The sequence below is a fragment of the Coffea eugenioides genome, chromosome 5 (genome assembly GCF_003713205.1).
Source record: "Coffea eugenioides isolate CCC68of chromosome 5, Ceug_1.0, whole genome shotgun sequence".
In the NCBI taxonomy this organism is placed as follows: domain Eukaryota; kingdom Viridiplantae; phylum Streptophyta; class Magnoliopsida; order Gentianales; family Rubiaceae; genus Coffea; species Coffea eugenioides.
In genome coordinates this window covers 51,336,542-51,352,463 of record NC_040039.1, presented here as the reverse complement: position 1 = coordinate 51,352,463, position 15,922 = coordinate 51,336,542, and the positions used below count along the sequence as shown (strand labels likewise).

At 35.6% G+C, this 15,922-nt stretch overlaps 2 protein-coding genes across 2 annotated transcripts; one reads left to right on the top strand and one right to left on the bottom strand.

Annotated features, from left to right (window-relative positions):
* Positions 1 to 993: 993 nt before the first annotated feature.
* LOC113771991 lies at positions 994 to 1,986 on the bottom strand. The gene has a single exon (XM_027316534.1). The coding sequence runs from the start codon at positions 1,984 to 1,986 to the stop codon at positions 994 to 996; it is 993 nt and encodes a 330-aa protein (XP_027172335.1).
* Positions 1,987 to 12,749: 10,763 nt separating this feature from the next.
* Positions 12,750 to 13,695, top strand: LOC113772016 (chaperone protein dnaJ 11, chloroplastic). Its single transcript, XM_027316553.1, has one exon. The coding sequence runs from the start codon at positions 12,965 to 12,967 to the stop codon at positions 13,379 to 13,381; it is 417 nt and encodes a 138-aa protein (XP_027172354.1). The 5' UTR covers positions 12,750 to 12,964; the 3' UTR covers positions 13,382 to 13,695.
* The last annotated feature ends 2,227 nt before the right edge of the window (positions 13,696 to 15,922 follow it).

The window sequence follows — 15,922 nt, the reverse complement described above, 5'->3', positions numbered from 1 at the left end:
CAATGGAATCTAAAAAGTTGTTATGGACCAAAAAGAAAGCACGTGTATTTTTTTCATGCAATTTGTTATCTATTCTATTTTGGTGCATGTAAATTAAATACATAAATATATCACTAACTACATAAATATATCACTAACTACGTGTATTTCGCAACGGATCTTCTGTCCCACATCCTGTGCCACTCTCTGTCCCACTTTTTATTATATTGATATTTCTCCTGTATAAACATCACGTTTTAGTTCTTTTTGTTTCCTTAAAATCCAATAACTATTAATTGAGTAATACACAAAATTTAACAAACTCAAAAAATAAAAATGCATAAAAAATGAGATTTTTTATGTATTTTTTGCTGTATTTTTTAATTTCCTATTATATATTGTTTTTTTGAACCTCCTGTATTTATTTTTTACTCAATTAATAGTTATTGGATTTTAAGAAAATAAAAAATAACTAAAACGTGATGTTTATACAGGAGAAATATCAATATAATAAAAAATGGGACAGAGAGTGGCACAGGATGTGGGACAGAAGATCCGTTGCGTATGAATTTGATACACATATTAAAATAGTCATAGAACAACGATAACAATAGAATGCGGGAAAGTACGTACTACTAGCGTTTGTACATTCAGAAAATTAAGTACTAGTAGTAATATTTTTATGTTCCTGTGAAAACACTAAAAATGACCAAAGAAAAGAAAATGGATGGCAGTTTGTCCACAACAAGTTGCGTTGCTTGTCCACAAATGTTACGGTACACTATCAGCACTCCCTCCATTAACTTATGTGGCTGCAAACTTTGCTCTTGTAATGTTAGAACAGCACCGGAGTATGGCGTCGCTAAGACATTGATTGGTGCAGCAAAACCGGTGTTAGGACAAGAGCAATTAATCATCATCATCATCCAAAGAAGAAGAAGAGGCTAATTTTTTGTATATTTAATAAGGAAGGAAGTTGCATGCGAAAGCTAGCGATGCTGAGATAAGGTGCCTTCAAAGGCCAGGGAAAATCCAAACCGGATGGGAGTCCATCTTCCTGTACTCGTCCTGATACAGGACATCAATTTCTCGATTCTTCATGCTGAAAACACCCAAATGATAAGCTCCAGAAGTAGTGTTGGGCTCAACTTCAGCATCTACACAAGTGAAGTAGATAGAATCTTCTCTTAGTCTTAACCCCGGATTAATGTAATCCCCAGCACATACGGAAATACATTCATTAGTACCCAAGAACAATGAGCGACCCCCTAAGCTCGTCACTTTCATCCACTTGTTCTCATCAAAGTCCAACTTGAAAACATCAAAGCACTTTGTCAACCTATGGGCACGTTTCTCTGGCACATCAGCTTTGAAAGTTTGGAAATACCTCAAGACTAGCAGCAATTCACCCGAAGAATCTACAAGATACTTCTTCCGACATAGCTGTGCTCTCTCTAACTCATCACCGCTGTTCAAACCAGCAAAAAAACGAAGCGAAGGATACTCAGATTTTACGAGAGTCATCTTGGGAGAAGATGGGCAACTGAGATCCCAGGCTTCAAGGTGATCACTCTCGCACAAAGCATAAAAGTTGAGTATCTCTTCTATTATATCCTGGATAATCATAACGCTACATGGTTTATCACTGCCGCCGCCGCCCGATTCGTGAAGATTATGAGGAGAAGAATTAGACGGGAATGGGGGTGGGGAAGAAGACAAAATAACCTTATGAATGAAGGATTTGCTCAACTCTTTCGAACACACCGGTAAAATTCCTCCAGAACAAGTAAAAGTTGCTTGTGTTGAGCAAGAAAAATGATACTTACTCTCCAATGTAACGAACTGTAATCCGAGCTTTGGCTTCCTTGGGCTGTAAGGGTGCAGTTTCTGAGACACCTTACACAGAACTGTTGGAAGAGTCTCAATTGGTGGAAGTGGGATAAATGGGTAGGAGAAGGAATCAGCGGGGATAAGGGGGTTGAAGAGATAGAAAGATCCATGGTGCATATTCACGAAGGCAAGCTAGCCTTTTGAAGATCCAACGCATTTAGAATCATCAGGCGAGAGATACCGGCCAAGCCACATAGTCCTCATGTTCTTCTCAACATTAAGCAGTTTCCAGTTTGCAAAGTTCAAGACATGATAACGCCCTGGATCGTCTCTATGACGGTCCTCGACATCGTCGAAGCAGTCGGCGTGATGGGTATACATAATTCTTCCCGTATCTGTATTCATGTCAAATCCAAATGGCACCAACAGGCAAGGGAAACCCTCTAGTTCATCCGTCTCTGCCGCCTCCTCCAACTTGTCGAATGGCGACCCACACTCGGATGAAAGGGATGAGAAGGCACGAAAACTGCGCTTCAAGGAGCCAGTAGTGCTGCAGAGGGATTGGGATTGGGAGAACTTGATGGATGCAAAGGCAAAAAGGCCTTGTGGGCGATCGTTGATGTGCCGCCGCCCGCCCGTGAAAGTTTGAGATCTCTTCAAAGATGCGCTCCGTAGCTGATCTCCACCCATCGGCCTAGCTTGACTAGACAGCAACAATCTTTCTGATACTATGAAACTCATGATCCTGTTCTCCTCCTCCCTGTATATGCTCCCGTTCTTCTGTTGCTTACGTTAGTGAGGGAAGTCCGTCCAGCAAAGGAGGCTGCGCAGGCGGTTGCGTGATGAAGAAGACTTTGAGATGTTGGCTGGGATTAGAAGAAGAGGTTCACTGGACATCTTTAGGTATTTAATTTCAAGGGAAAAAAGGCGTCCCCCGAGGTTTGTTGCATATTACGAAACGAACCTTACAATATGACCAAATCACACTCATCCCCTTTCAGTGACTAATGCAGTTAATTACAGCCTTTGATACTTGCAACCCACAATTTTCTCCACTTGCGTGGTACGTATTTATATATTTTTCTTCATCTTGATTGAAAACAATTATCATGGTCTCATGGTATTTTTTTTTGTTTTTTTAAATGTAGGAGTAGGCACTATCCGAAACCAGGGAAAATACCTTTTTCATCCCTATTATTTGGGGATGAGCCAATTGCGTCCTTATTATATGTTATTTCAAACACATTTTGCCTCTTACATTTCAATTTTTGGCCAATTAAGGACAATTGTCAATTACTCTCTTAAGTTGGACTGAATTTAATATTTAATGAAACGCGTGAGAATCAAGCATGGGAGGCAAAAGATAGAAGCTAATAGACTAATTTATTTATTGTCGCAAACTCCCTTTACTTTGCTAACCTTAGCAAAACATCAAACACAAATCTGTAGAACAACCGCATAAAATAAAATACTTCAAGCACAAATCAAAAAATTAAATTTATGATGTTATGTGGTCCTTCTGGAGATTTGGTTCTGATTTTTGCTATGGTTCATAAGGTAATGGGAGTTCGTGACAAAGAGAGAAGCGGAGAGTGAGGAATGAGTTTGCTAGCTTTCGTCACTTGTTTGATTTGGTTGTAATTGATTGATTAACGATCGAATTTAGATCAAATTAAGAGATTACTTATCAATTATCATTAACTGGCCGAAAATTAAAAGATAAGGGACAAAATATATTTGTGGTAAAACAATAGAATCGAAACCGGCTCATCCCGCAAACAATAGGAATGAAAAAGCTATTTTTTTGTCGGAAACCAACTGGCATTCACCACATAACCAATTCATAATTAGGAGATATTAATTTTTTCCCTGATTAGGGGTATAATTAGTTCATGATTAGGAGTTAATTAATTTTTTCCACAATCAAGAATATAATTAGTTTTCAACAATGCCAACCAAAGAAACTTTTGGGCATTTAAAGATTTTCCTTTTAAGTACATTGATCAAGTCTCGCATGGACACGTAACACGAATCATAAGGCTTTGATCTTGGGTGCAGGCCCAAACCCAAAAGATCGTCGTGTTTGGTTGCTCAACTGTCTGACATCTGCATCGGTACTTCGGCAGCTCCAACATATTTACCTGGCCATTATTTCTAGACACGGGATGGCCAAGGGAATGTTCAAGAATTCAATCTCATTGATGGTGATGTTGTCGCAAATCCGGTATCGTCGCTTTAGCAATGCTATTTTAATGTCACTATAGGTCTGTTTTTTGTGGTAAATGTTTCGCAACTAAAGTGTTGCTCATCACATGAATAAACGTTGACCTGTTAATGTTGGCTTAATTTGTAAGGATAGGTTGCTTTTTCACAAAAAAGTCATATATTCGAATTTCATTATCAATGTGAGAATTATGTTGGTGAATGATTTGTAAGAACTTTTATAAGTAATTTAAGGTTTCAGGGGCATGCCCTTACCTTTGATGGTGATCGGAATTAGATCTAATCAAGTTTTTGTATTACAAAAAAAAAAATGTGATATGCTGGTTTTATTGTATTTGTAGACAAAATTAGGGACGATCCAAGTTACCAAAAAAGTACTGGACCAAAATCCGGATTTCTTTTCGATTGGGGCCAAGGATTTTGGTCATTTTCTAGTGATTTCACTGGGCAGTTGGCACAGGACCGGCAAGATTCCAACCCAGGCACAGTTGTGAAAAAACAGCAAAATGGAGCAGCCTAATGATGCTGTGTGTCGTCAGGGACTAGCAGGTATACAGATCTGACTAAATCAAAAGGGTCCCGAGACACCTCTTTCAAAATTTTTTTACTGTAGGTGGAATTTAAACTCGGATCTATAACTCAAAGAGGGACTCAATCCTTTTTTGTGACGACTGAGCCAAAACTCAGTGGTTGGTTAAATTAATATATACCTCACCCTTAGTGGATCTCTTCGCTCAAGCAAGTGCTGACATGGTTGACATTTGCATGGACACAGAATTCCGACAACATATGCTTCTCTGGACAATTTACCTTCGAATCCAAGTAAGTCGCCATAAATGCCTGAGTACTTGCATATGCGTGTTATTATCAGGTAAATATATGGTACAGTAAAGTGGTAAACACAATTATGCAATCAAAATTATTAATCACACAGAAACTACTTGCACGCTTGCATGAGACGATAAAAATTCAGGATGATACGTTAATTGGGACGGAATCCTGGGTTGGATATTGCCGCAAAAGGAAAACATGGATAGAGATTGGTGGTGAGATCCGTGAGAATCTATCTACTGGAGAAGGCAGTTTCAAATGTTGGCTGCGGGCATTGTGGCGCAGTTGAAACCTGAGAATGGTGGGTGGCGCAAATGAGGCTGCTCTGAAAAGGTTTGCGAGGGTGCTTTCAGAAGAGAGAAGACCTGGACAGTCAAAAAGCCCAGAGCAGCTGTTGGGCCATCAATTCATAGGTCCGTGTTTCAACTTTGGATGACAATTCTTTGTCGCAAGTCTTTCAACTGACTAGGCATTAGTACGTACAATTATTATTTATCTCTGTGTTTATTTATTTATGTTTCTCTTTGTGATTTTCTGGCATGGTGGTTTTTTCTTTCTTTTTCCGATTCATCAGCATCATCAACCTTCTGGAATCCTGTTATCAAATTCAGCCATTCTATGCCCATTGATTGAAATGGAATATTAGGATGAAAGCCATTTAGCTCCAATAAATTAAAATCAAATCGAGTAGTAGCATGTTGACAACAATTGCACCGCAGAATCCATTATCATCATGCGCTGGACTGGACGAGCAAGATTGATGCAAATGCTTTTATTATTATAATAATTACTCCCTCCGTCCCATTTTGATAGTCCTGTTTCTTTTTTCACACAGTTTAAGAAAAAATAGTTAACTTTATTGGAAAAGTAAATTTAGATTGTTATTTTCCTAAAATACCCTCACATTAAATATGGTACAACTTTATGGGAACATGAATTGATGGTAAAAAAAGAATCAACTCTCATTAAATGGGTAGGTTTATAGTAACAACTACTTACATTGAATAAGGGTATTTTAGAAAAATTAAAATACAATTACATTATTCAATTGGAAAGTGGACTACAATTTGGGACAGATGAAAAAGGAATACAAGACTATCAAAGTGGGACGGAGGGAGTATATGTTATCGAGGGAAGATTGATGATGCAAATGTTCGATTTGGTGATTTTGAAGTCAAAAAGCAGAACCAACTAAATTTGACTTTGGCTTTTAAAATTTTGTTAAAGCACCATCCCCGTCCATCATCATAGCCTCCTCCTTTGTCTTGGCCTTGGGTCGACATTCCTCTCACCATTGATTGATTAAGAGTTGATATGAAAACTCATTCCTGTTGTCTGTTGTGTGGTAGTGGTGTACTAGTTTGATTAAAGCTTTTATTCCTTCAAAAACAAATGGGTTTGTTTGGATTAACTTGATTTCAAATAAAATAATTTACTTAATAAATTTTAATTATTTTTTTATTTTTCTAATCACCTTTTTATCTCACATCACATTACAAAAAATGCTACATTAATTATCTCAAATAAATCATCCAAATAAACTCCTATCTCAAATAACGTTGAACGGCAACGTAGCATTTCTTTTACCCAAATGTATCCGTCAACGAACGAACGAACGACTTTAGTTACTACTCATAATATTGGATAAAACCAACATAAACACACACTAGAATACTCTAAAAAATGATATATATTTTTATTTGTTCCAAGTAGACTAGACACAAAAAAAAAATTGATATAATAATGCTAGTGCAGTGCTCCACAGACTCATCGCCATAACCTTCAATGACCTGAGCTCTCATTCATTAGAAGACCGTTCAGTTATAGCTCTATATTCTGCAGTCTTAATAGTTTCATATTGGATTGGCAAAGACATCTTAATATTTGAAGACATTTTCTGTGGGTTAATATTTGAACAAATTTTTTTGTCTATTTTATTCAAACAAAAACTGTTTGAATAACAGCAGCCGCTTGTGGACAAGACTGGAGTATCTAATGTAGATTATTGATTCTTTAAAATAAAAAAAAAAAAAAAGGCAACGAATTATATGTCTACTTAGTTCAAACGAAAACTGTATGATTGGCAGCAGCCGCTAGTGGGCGAAAGTGGACATTATTGGACGGCGGCGGCTTACATTAGCGACCACCTGCAGCGTTACACGTACTACATGCATCTGCAGTCTGGGCAGTTTAATCACTCACTAATTATTTCTTATGTTCGTTGCAGGCCTGGCTGCAGATTCCCATGCGTCTGCTTCTTTTTTTTTTTTTTTTGGTTATTTAATAAAACTAGGCAAAAAGAGAAAGGGAAAATTTTGAATCATTAATTGCAGTAGATATCTATTAATATAATTTAAGGGGAGATTTTATAGTACTTTTGGGTATTATATCCTCAAATTAAATTCAGTGTTAGATGGTGAAATAAATGTTGTTGACTCTTAAATTATATGACAGTTTCAAAAGGCTTAGAGTGTGAACTATTATTTTCATTGAGAAATACAAGTTAAGGAATGATACCATAAATGGACCATAGAATATCTTTGATTTAAGTAGTCATACATGTCGGAAACCTCAAGCTGTAATTAGCAAATATCATCATCCCACATATCAAGAACTTTTCAAATCAATCTAATCTTGCCCTTAACTGTTGAAGAAAAAGCGGATCAAGTAAAAAATCCAGATAACAATAATGATCTACACACGAGAAATTAGTGATGTGTAGGGGTGCCAAATGAGCAAGTTGCTTGCAAAATGCTCCTGAGCTATTTGGTCAAATTTCGACTCGATTTCGAGTTTGATTCACCTCGAGCTGAATTCAAGTAAATTCGAATATGGTCATCAAATTGAACTTGAACCTTTAGGTATTCTGTTCAAAAGCTTGTTGAACTTTATGAGTTTCATATATATATATATATATACATATTTTTTAGTTTTTCTTTTTAATAATTGTCAACTTACTTAAAAATCTCTATTTTTAGAAAAATTATATCTTTTACCACTCGATTTCGAACGCGATCTTGATCTCAATTTGCTTCTCAAACTCCCTATATTTTTCATGATTCAAACTCAAGTTTTGAAATCGAAGATTCGTCAATCTCGAGTTCAGATAATGTAGTTTGAACTCGAGCTTGAATGCACCACAGTATTAGAGCTTGACTCAGCTTTTTGCGACCTGTAGGGACGTGTCGATCAAGTTCATTTTGATAACAAATCTCAGGAAAGAATTGTGGCAAGCTAGAAGCTAAAATATGGGCCCACGTTTTGATTTTCGGTTGTTATTTATGAAGATATTTTGTCTTTAATTTGTTTCAGGGGAAAAACAAGTTATGATTTTGGCTTGTTGGCTATTCTATAATCCACTCCCCCACAAAGTGTATTTAAAAATCAAAATTAAAAGAAAGTCTAATATTAAAATATTTAAGTTGTCATTCTGTTTTATGATTGGGTGTATGTACGTATTAAGGTGATTTAATTTCCTGCCTACTAGGAATCAAATCATCGACCATCGACATAAGCTACCGCAAATATCGTATTGAGCTGATAAATTAATAATGCATTAGCAGCAGGCTAACTTTCCCTTCCCTTCTTTTCCGTCTCCTGACAAATAACAAGCACATTCCAGGTTAGGATATCCCCAAAACAAAAACAAAAAAAAAAAATCAATTTATCTTGGTATATACAGCTTTGGGTAAAACACCACATGATTATCACTAATAAGATTCCTAATTAAGGTACTTTGATTAGCTGTGACATAAATCAAAATTTTCAACCATGTAAGCGGAATTCAGCAGCAAAAATAGTGGACCATTGGAATCAGCCTTTTCTTAGGTATTCTTCTAGAAACAAGCATGATGTCGAATAGTGGAATAGTGGACTTGACTTGCGGTGCATGCAAAATCTTGAGATATCACTTAATTAGCGCAACAATAATCAATCAGGGCACGCTACTCTCTTTCACAGACTGATGATGCCCCACTGTTTAATCATGAATAATATAATAATCGTTTATTATCAAGATTTTCCCTCGTTGAAAGGGATGTCGACGTGACTTGAAATTTTCTATAATTACCTGACATGTTTGTGATTGTATGCATCATCATCCTCTGTTGCAGCATGGTATTGGGGAAAAAAAAAATGTTAAAGAGGGAGCGGTAGATCAAAATTTTCATGTCGTTGTCAATTAGAGTAATTTTTTTATGACTCGATCTTATATATACGGATAGTGTATACATTGTTATTATCAGATAAATATCACATAATTAAAGTATAAATTTAAAATTCAAATTCAATGTACGTGACATTTCAACCACAATCTTGCTTGAGACACAATAATAGATCATTAGGACCTTAGTTGCCTGCATTATATATATATATATTAATAATAATATAGTCCTAAAATAAACAAACTCTTTTAAGGATACGTTTCTAGAAGCCAATATCTAATCCCATACGAACAATTATGGGACAAACCTGAACTGACTAGTGATTGGGTGCGACCTACACTACAAAAAGAACAAAATGAAGGCACAGCAAGAAAGAAGACCGATGACCTTCCTTCACCTCCACATCTGAAATTGTGGGCCCATGGCCATTGCGGAGTGAAAGAGAAAGGCCTTCTAGAAGGCCTGGCACGAGGAAGGCAGTATTCATGAATATCCCATCTCTAGCTTTTCCACGTAGAAATATCTTTGTTTTATTTATTTTTTGTGATTATATGTAATAAAATTTGCTCCTATGTGATTGTCTCCAAACATTTAGCCGGGAAATCAAGAAAGAAATCACTCATATTTTCAGCATATAATCCTCTAAATTGCAAATAACATCAAATATTTTTTTTTAAAAAAAAAAGAAATCAGAAGGACCAGAACAAAGAGATTTGCTTCTGGGACATCAAGAAAGTCAAAATCAATTATTTGTCTTTAAACATGAATTCGAGTTCCTGCAGCATTATTTTTGACATTATTTGGGCTGTAATTTTTAAATTTTTTATTAAAAAAAAAAAAGAGTATATTGTGATTTATGGCAAGGGATGGGAAAAGAAAACTCACAATTCAAAAGGAGGTCAAGGTTCAACCTGTAATTAATTGGGTAAAGAGGAAGGTCATTTTCTGGCGAGAGAGTTCGAACACACGCCTTCTGCGGGCCACAGCTTTGCAAAGTGTCTAGAAGCTCTGGCACGTGCCAAACGACACTCGCCATACTACACTTGATATACCGCTGGCGCCGCCGAAGACTCCTTTTGATCCCTATCCTATCTGTGGGCTGATTTTGAGCCGAATAGCCCATTGGCCATTGGAGTCTGGTCAACCCTGTCATTTTGTTGCTTATTTATTTGGGATAATTCAGAAACCTCCCCTGAGGTTTCTGACATTTACACTCACCTCCCCTGTGGTTTAAAAAATTACACTAACCTCCCCTAAGGTTACTAATCCTTTACAAATTCAGTCCAAATGATTAAAATATTGTTTTAGAGAGTGAAATTAGAATTTTGTACCTGATTTGCCCTTTGTGCTACATATCCAATGAATGACAAAGTATTATAAATTAATTAATAATTAATAAATTTTAAGGAGCGTAGTTTATAGGCAAAAACGTATTACTTATTTAAAGTACCAACTCTTTACGAGTATTTTACTTTCAAACATTTACTTTATTACAAATATTTATTCTCAAATACAGATTTGTATTACTCTCAAATATTTAATTTTTGTTAAATAAAAAACCTACCAGTTATTCTTCCGTAGAAATATTAATATAACACTTTTTCAATTTTAGTTATAAATATTTATGTATTTAGCATAAATTAAATGATTCAGAATTAAATACTCATAAAGAGCTAATACTTTACTCATGTAATGGATGAAAATCATAAAAAATTAATACTTTATGGGCCATTTCTTTTTTTAAAAAATATTTAATTTATGTTAAATAGATAACCTACTGATTTTCTTTTTGCGAGAATATTACTGTAACACTTTTTAATTTTTAATTACAAACGTTAATATATTTATCATAAATTAAATATTTGAAAATAAAATATCTGTAAAGAGTCGTTACTTTAAATAGGTTATGTGTATTTGCCTATAAACTATACTCTTTAAAGTAAGGAGTATAGTTTATTGATTTAGCTAGTAGAGAATCTTTTGTAGGTGGCGGGGTTAGTCCTCTTAAGAGACAAAAATGGGTATGCTTTTGGTAAAACGATTAGTTTATACGTATAAGTACGAGCGTGCACACAAAAGTGGTTGGGTCTATTTAACTGTTCGCACAATCAATAATCTTTGGTAAGCCTTCGACGAAACTTCAGAGAGAGAGAAAGAGAGAGGGGGACCACACTGGATCAACGTAGTATTATGTAAACTATTGGTATAGTAGCTGTTATGGTACTTGTGTCTAAATGAAATATTTGTACCTGAATCTCGCACCTTCTAAAAACGCCAGGCAAAAAGAAAAGAAACATATAAATATTATTGTTCTTTGAAACATTTTCAAAAAAGATGGGTGAAAATGAAAGAAAACTTTAATTCCGAGACCATTTATTTTATCAACTACACTCCTTACTTAAATTAATAAACTACACTCCTTAACTTAAATCAATAAACTATACTCTTTACTTTAAAGAGTATAGTTTATAGGCAAATACACATAACTTATTTAAAGTACCCGCTCTTTACAGATATTTTATTTTCAAATATTTAATTTATGATAAATATATTAACGTTTGTAATTAAAAATTAAAAAGTGTTACAGTAATATTCTCGCAAAAAGAAAATCAGTAGGTTATCTATTTAATATAAATTAAATATTTTTTTAAAAAAGAAATGCCCCCATAAAGTATTAATTTTTTATGGTTTTCATCCATTACATGAGTAAAGTATTAGCTCTTTATGAGTATTTAATCCTGAATCATTTAATTTATGCTAAATACATAAATATTTATAACTAAAATTGAAAAAGTGTTATATTAATATTTCTACGGAAGAATAACTGGTAGGTTTTTTATTTAACAAAAATTAAATATTTGAGAGTAATACAAATCTGTATTTAAGAATAAATATTTGTAATAAAGTAAATGTTTGAAAGTAAAATACTCGTAAAGAGCAGGCACTTTAAATAAGTAATACGTTTTTTCCTATAAACTATACTCCTTAAAGTTTATTAATTATTAATTAATTTGTAATACTTTGTCATTCATTGGATATGTAGCACAAAGGGCAAATCAGGTACAAAATTCTAATTTCACTCTCTAAAACAATATTTTAATCATTTGGACTGAATTTGTAAAGGATTAGTAACCTCAGGGGAGGTTAGTGTAATTGTTCAAACCACAGGGGAGGTGAGTGTAAATGTCAGAAACCTCAGGGGAGGTTTCTGAAATTATCCCTATTTATTTCTACTGTACTTACTTGCATATATTTTCATGTCGATTAACTAAGGTACTGGCACTGCTATATATATAGAAGTTGACTTTTGATGATAAAAAAACTACTCCAGGTATTGCTATGCTTAGACTTCTTTTTCTTTTTATTCTCCTCTCTCTCTCTCTCTCTTTTTATTTTTTTTCGAATAGCGAAGTAAATTTTGGCTAATAGAGGAAAAAACCGAAAGAAAAAAAAAAGAAACAGTAGTGGTTTAGATTTATTAGAAACAAAATCCAAAAAGAATAAGAATAAATAAGTTTTTAAACAACTAAAGCAGTCGGCGGCTTCGATAAACCAAGCCGACGAGAGAAATGAGCAGTGCTCTAGAATCCGTTGGAGCCATGTCAGCAGATGAGCCCAAAACAGACAGCAGCACCGCACCGGCAGCCGCTGGGAAATATGAGAGAGAGAGCCCACGGCATCATCACTGGGGCCCACTACACACTCTCTCTCTCTCTCGGTTTCTTCATTTCCAAAACACTCCCCTTCTCTCCCCCTATCGTCCCCCTTGACCTCTATATATATGTCTACTCCGTAATCCATATCCCATCTCAAATTGCCAACACATCATCTCAATTAATTATTTGAACGGTCGGAACCCTAAAGTTTTTCTTTGGCTTCTGGAATCTCTCTGTCAAATTCTCACCAGAAAATTTCCCAAATCTCGCAGGAAAAGGAACATGTCCTTTGCTGTAAATAGGATTACGATTTGCGCAGCTGTATCCGAGGCATCACCGCCGGCGGTGGAGACTAGGACAAAGCCCGGAAATCTCTATCAGGTGCTAAGAGTGAAGCAGAACGCGTCTCAAGTAGAGATCAAGACGGCGTACAGGACACTAGCCAAGATTTATCACCCGGACGTCGCCGCCGTCGCTGCTAAGCACCCGGAGGAGTCCTTGGACGGATGCGATTTCATTGAAATTCACAAGGCTTATTCGACGCTGTCTGATCCGGATTCGAGGACAGTTTATGACTTGACCTTGACTATTGGGAGCCAACCACAACCGCTGGGGGTTAATTACTCGGCGCCGGGTGGGTTTCGGAGGCATGCCGGGTTTTATACGACCCGGAGGTGGGAAACGGATCAATGCTGGTAAAGCTTCAAAATTATTTTTTGGCGTTTCGAGAGCTTAGACGTGGGGGGACCCACATTTTCGCCGGCAATGGACCCACGGATGCATATTACAACCGGGATGCATATATCGTATATGTGAAAGGGCGACTGGCCAGTCCGGGATCGGGGGTTTTGCTTTTAGCCGGCAACGTCGTGCCGTGTAAATTCTATCCTCGTGCTTCATTTATCCTAGATATACTTTTTCTTTTCTTTTGTAATACCCTCCACCATTTTTAACGAGGGATTATGTGAAAATGATTAAATCAGTAAATACTAGATTCTCTTTGTCCTCTTTTCTTTCTTTTGTCTTTTTTTTTAGGAGGTGTTTTTTTAACTCATTAACTATTAAATTGCATATAACCTGCTCTGAATATACACACTATAATAATTACTATCCTTCGTTTATATGATTTTTCTAATTAATCTCATCTTTTTAAAAATTTAACATTTGAAATCCACTATCTATCTCTCTTCTTTTTTTTTTTTTTTGGCCTTTAAGCATTCTATCCTTTACTTTTGTTCTTGTTCCTTTTATAGTTGTGTATATTTTTTATTTTGGGAATCTTTTTTTCTAAATTAAGAACAGCGTGTGTGCGTAGGAAAAAAGGCGGTCTTGTGGTACTAATAAGTAGTAATAAATACTATTCCCTCCATCTCATTTTATATGTCATGGTCAATTTTACACATAATTTTAAAAAAATAAAATTTAACCAAGACACATAAGGATGGGAAATGGACATAGTATTAACATTTGGAAGCACAGACGGATAATGAATAGGGGAAAAGGGAAGATATATACTTTGAAGCTACAAATTGTCAACTGTAGAAGGTACATGAATTAATACAAGATGGAAAGTGGAAAGTGGATATGATAAGTGCTGTGTTTAGTGAGGAAGATTGCAAGCGTATCATCAGTACCCCAATCGGCATTCATAATGGAAAAACAGGTTAGTATGGTCATTCTCAGCTACAAGAGTGTATACTGTTAAAACCGGATACATGGTTGCAAAGGAAATCCAACAGGAAAAAAAGGAAAGGACACAGCAAAAGGAAGTAGTTCATAGTTGCAGAAATGAGCAGAATTCTGGAGCTTGCAAGTTTCTGTGGAGTCTAAATATGAAGCAGAACTCAAACATTTCATAGGGAAGTGTTTGCATAGAATAATCCCAGTGAACGAGGTGTTGTGGAGAAGGTACAGAAACAATTGAACATATGATGTTCTTTTGTAGAAATCCTGAGATGATATGGAAAGTCGCCCCAATTAAGTGGGTAGTATCATGAAAGCCAAAGATAGAGCGGAAAGGAAAGATCATATTATACTAACTGTAAACAGATTATGGTAGATTTGGAAGTTGAGAAATTAGATACAGTTCAATGGGAAAAAAAAAGTGTCCACACAATTAAGGGGGCTGTGCAGACGTGGATCGAGTATCAGAATGTACAGAGGGAGAAGCAGATGAAGAAGAAGAAGAAATGGAGGTAAACTCATGAGGCGAGAAGAAATGGCTACCACCGCACGAAGGTACAATCAAGCTCAATACTGATGCAACGGTAGATACAAGGAAAGGCTAGGGAATTGTTGCTAGAGAAGCTAATGGAGGAGCCCTGATAAGAGCTTGGGTAGGTCCTGAACAAAGAGAATCAGTGAACCATTCATTGATAGAAAAATCAAATGCACGCACTTGTCAAAGCAAGGTTAGAAGGCAACACTAATGACCCCAAAATAGGATCAATTCTACAAGATATCAGTCTTTGTGATTAGGAAAGAGTTTAGTGAGTGTAACTTCTCTTTTATTAAAAGGGAAGGCAACCATCATGTTAGTTACAAGCTGGCAAAGTATGCCATACACTTGATTAGTGAAATTAAGTGGAAGGATTCCTTCCCTCTCTGGTTAGTTAGATTAGCTGGAAAAGATGTAGTAAGAGCAGTTACTCCAATTTTGTAACAGCTTTCGTTATATATGAAAATGTTATCATTTGGCATAAAAAAAAAAAAAAAAGACACATAAGCTATCAAAAAGAATGTTTTAACATTATTACCCCTCAATTAAATTTCAACGTTTCGTTGGTTGGGCTTGGAATTTTAAAGAAGGCATAACTACCTAAAAACAAAAATAATTTGTCGTATGATTTATTAAAAGAAGATGACTTAAATGCTTTTCCTTGAAAATTGTAGTTAGGGTATATTAGAAAAGTTGGATTTCATTTATTTTTATTTTAAATTATAACAAATATTTTGAAATAAACTAAAATAGAAACCAAGACATATAAAATAGGATAGAGGGAGTATTTGGTGTCCATAGTAATATTCGGTCCAAGTTTTGATAAATACAAATTATCCAATTGATTTTTTCCTACAAGTGCGAATAAATAAAGAAAGGAAAGAAGAAGACCACCTTTGTGGACGCCAAAATTGATGGATCCTTGTAAAGACAGAAGACAATCAACCATATAGCCTGGACGAAACTCGTCAACGATCAAACTCCCACAAGAGGAAGTCAAAACTTTGAATGGACGGACAGCT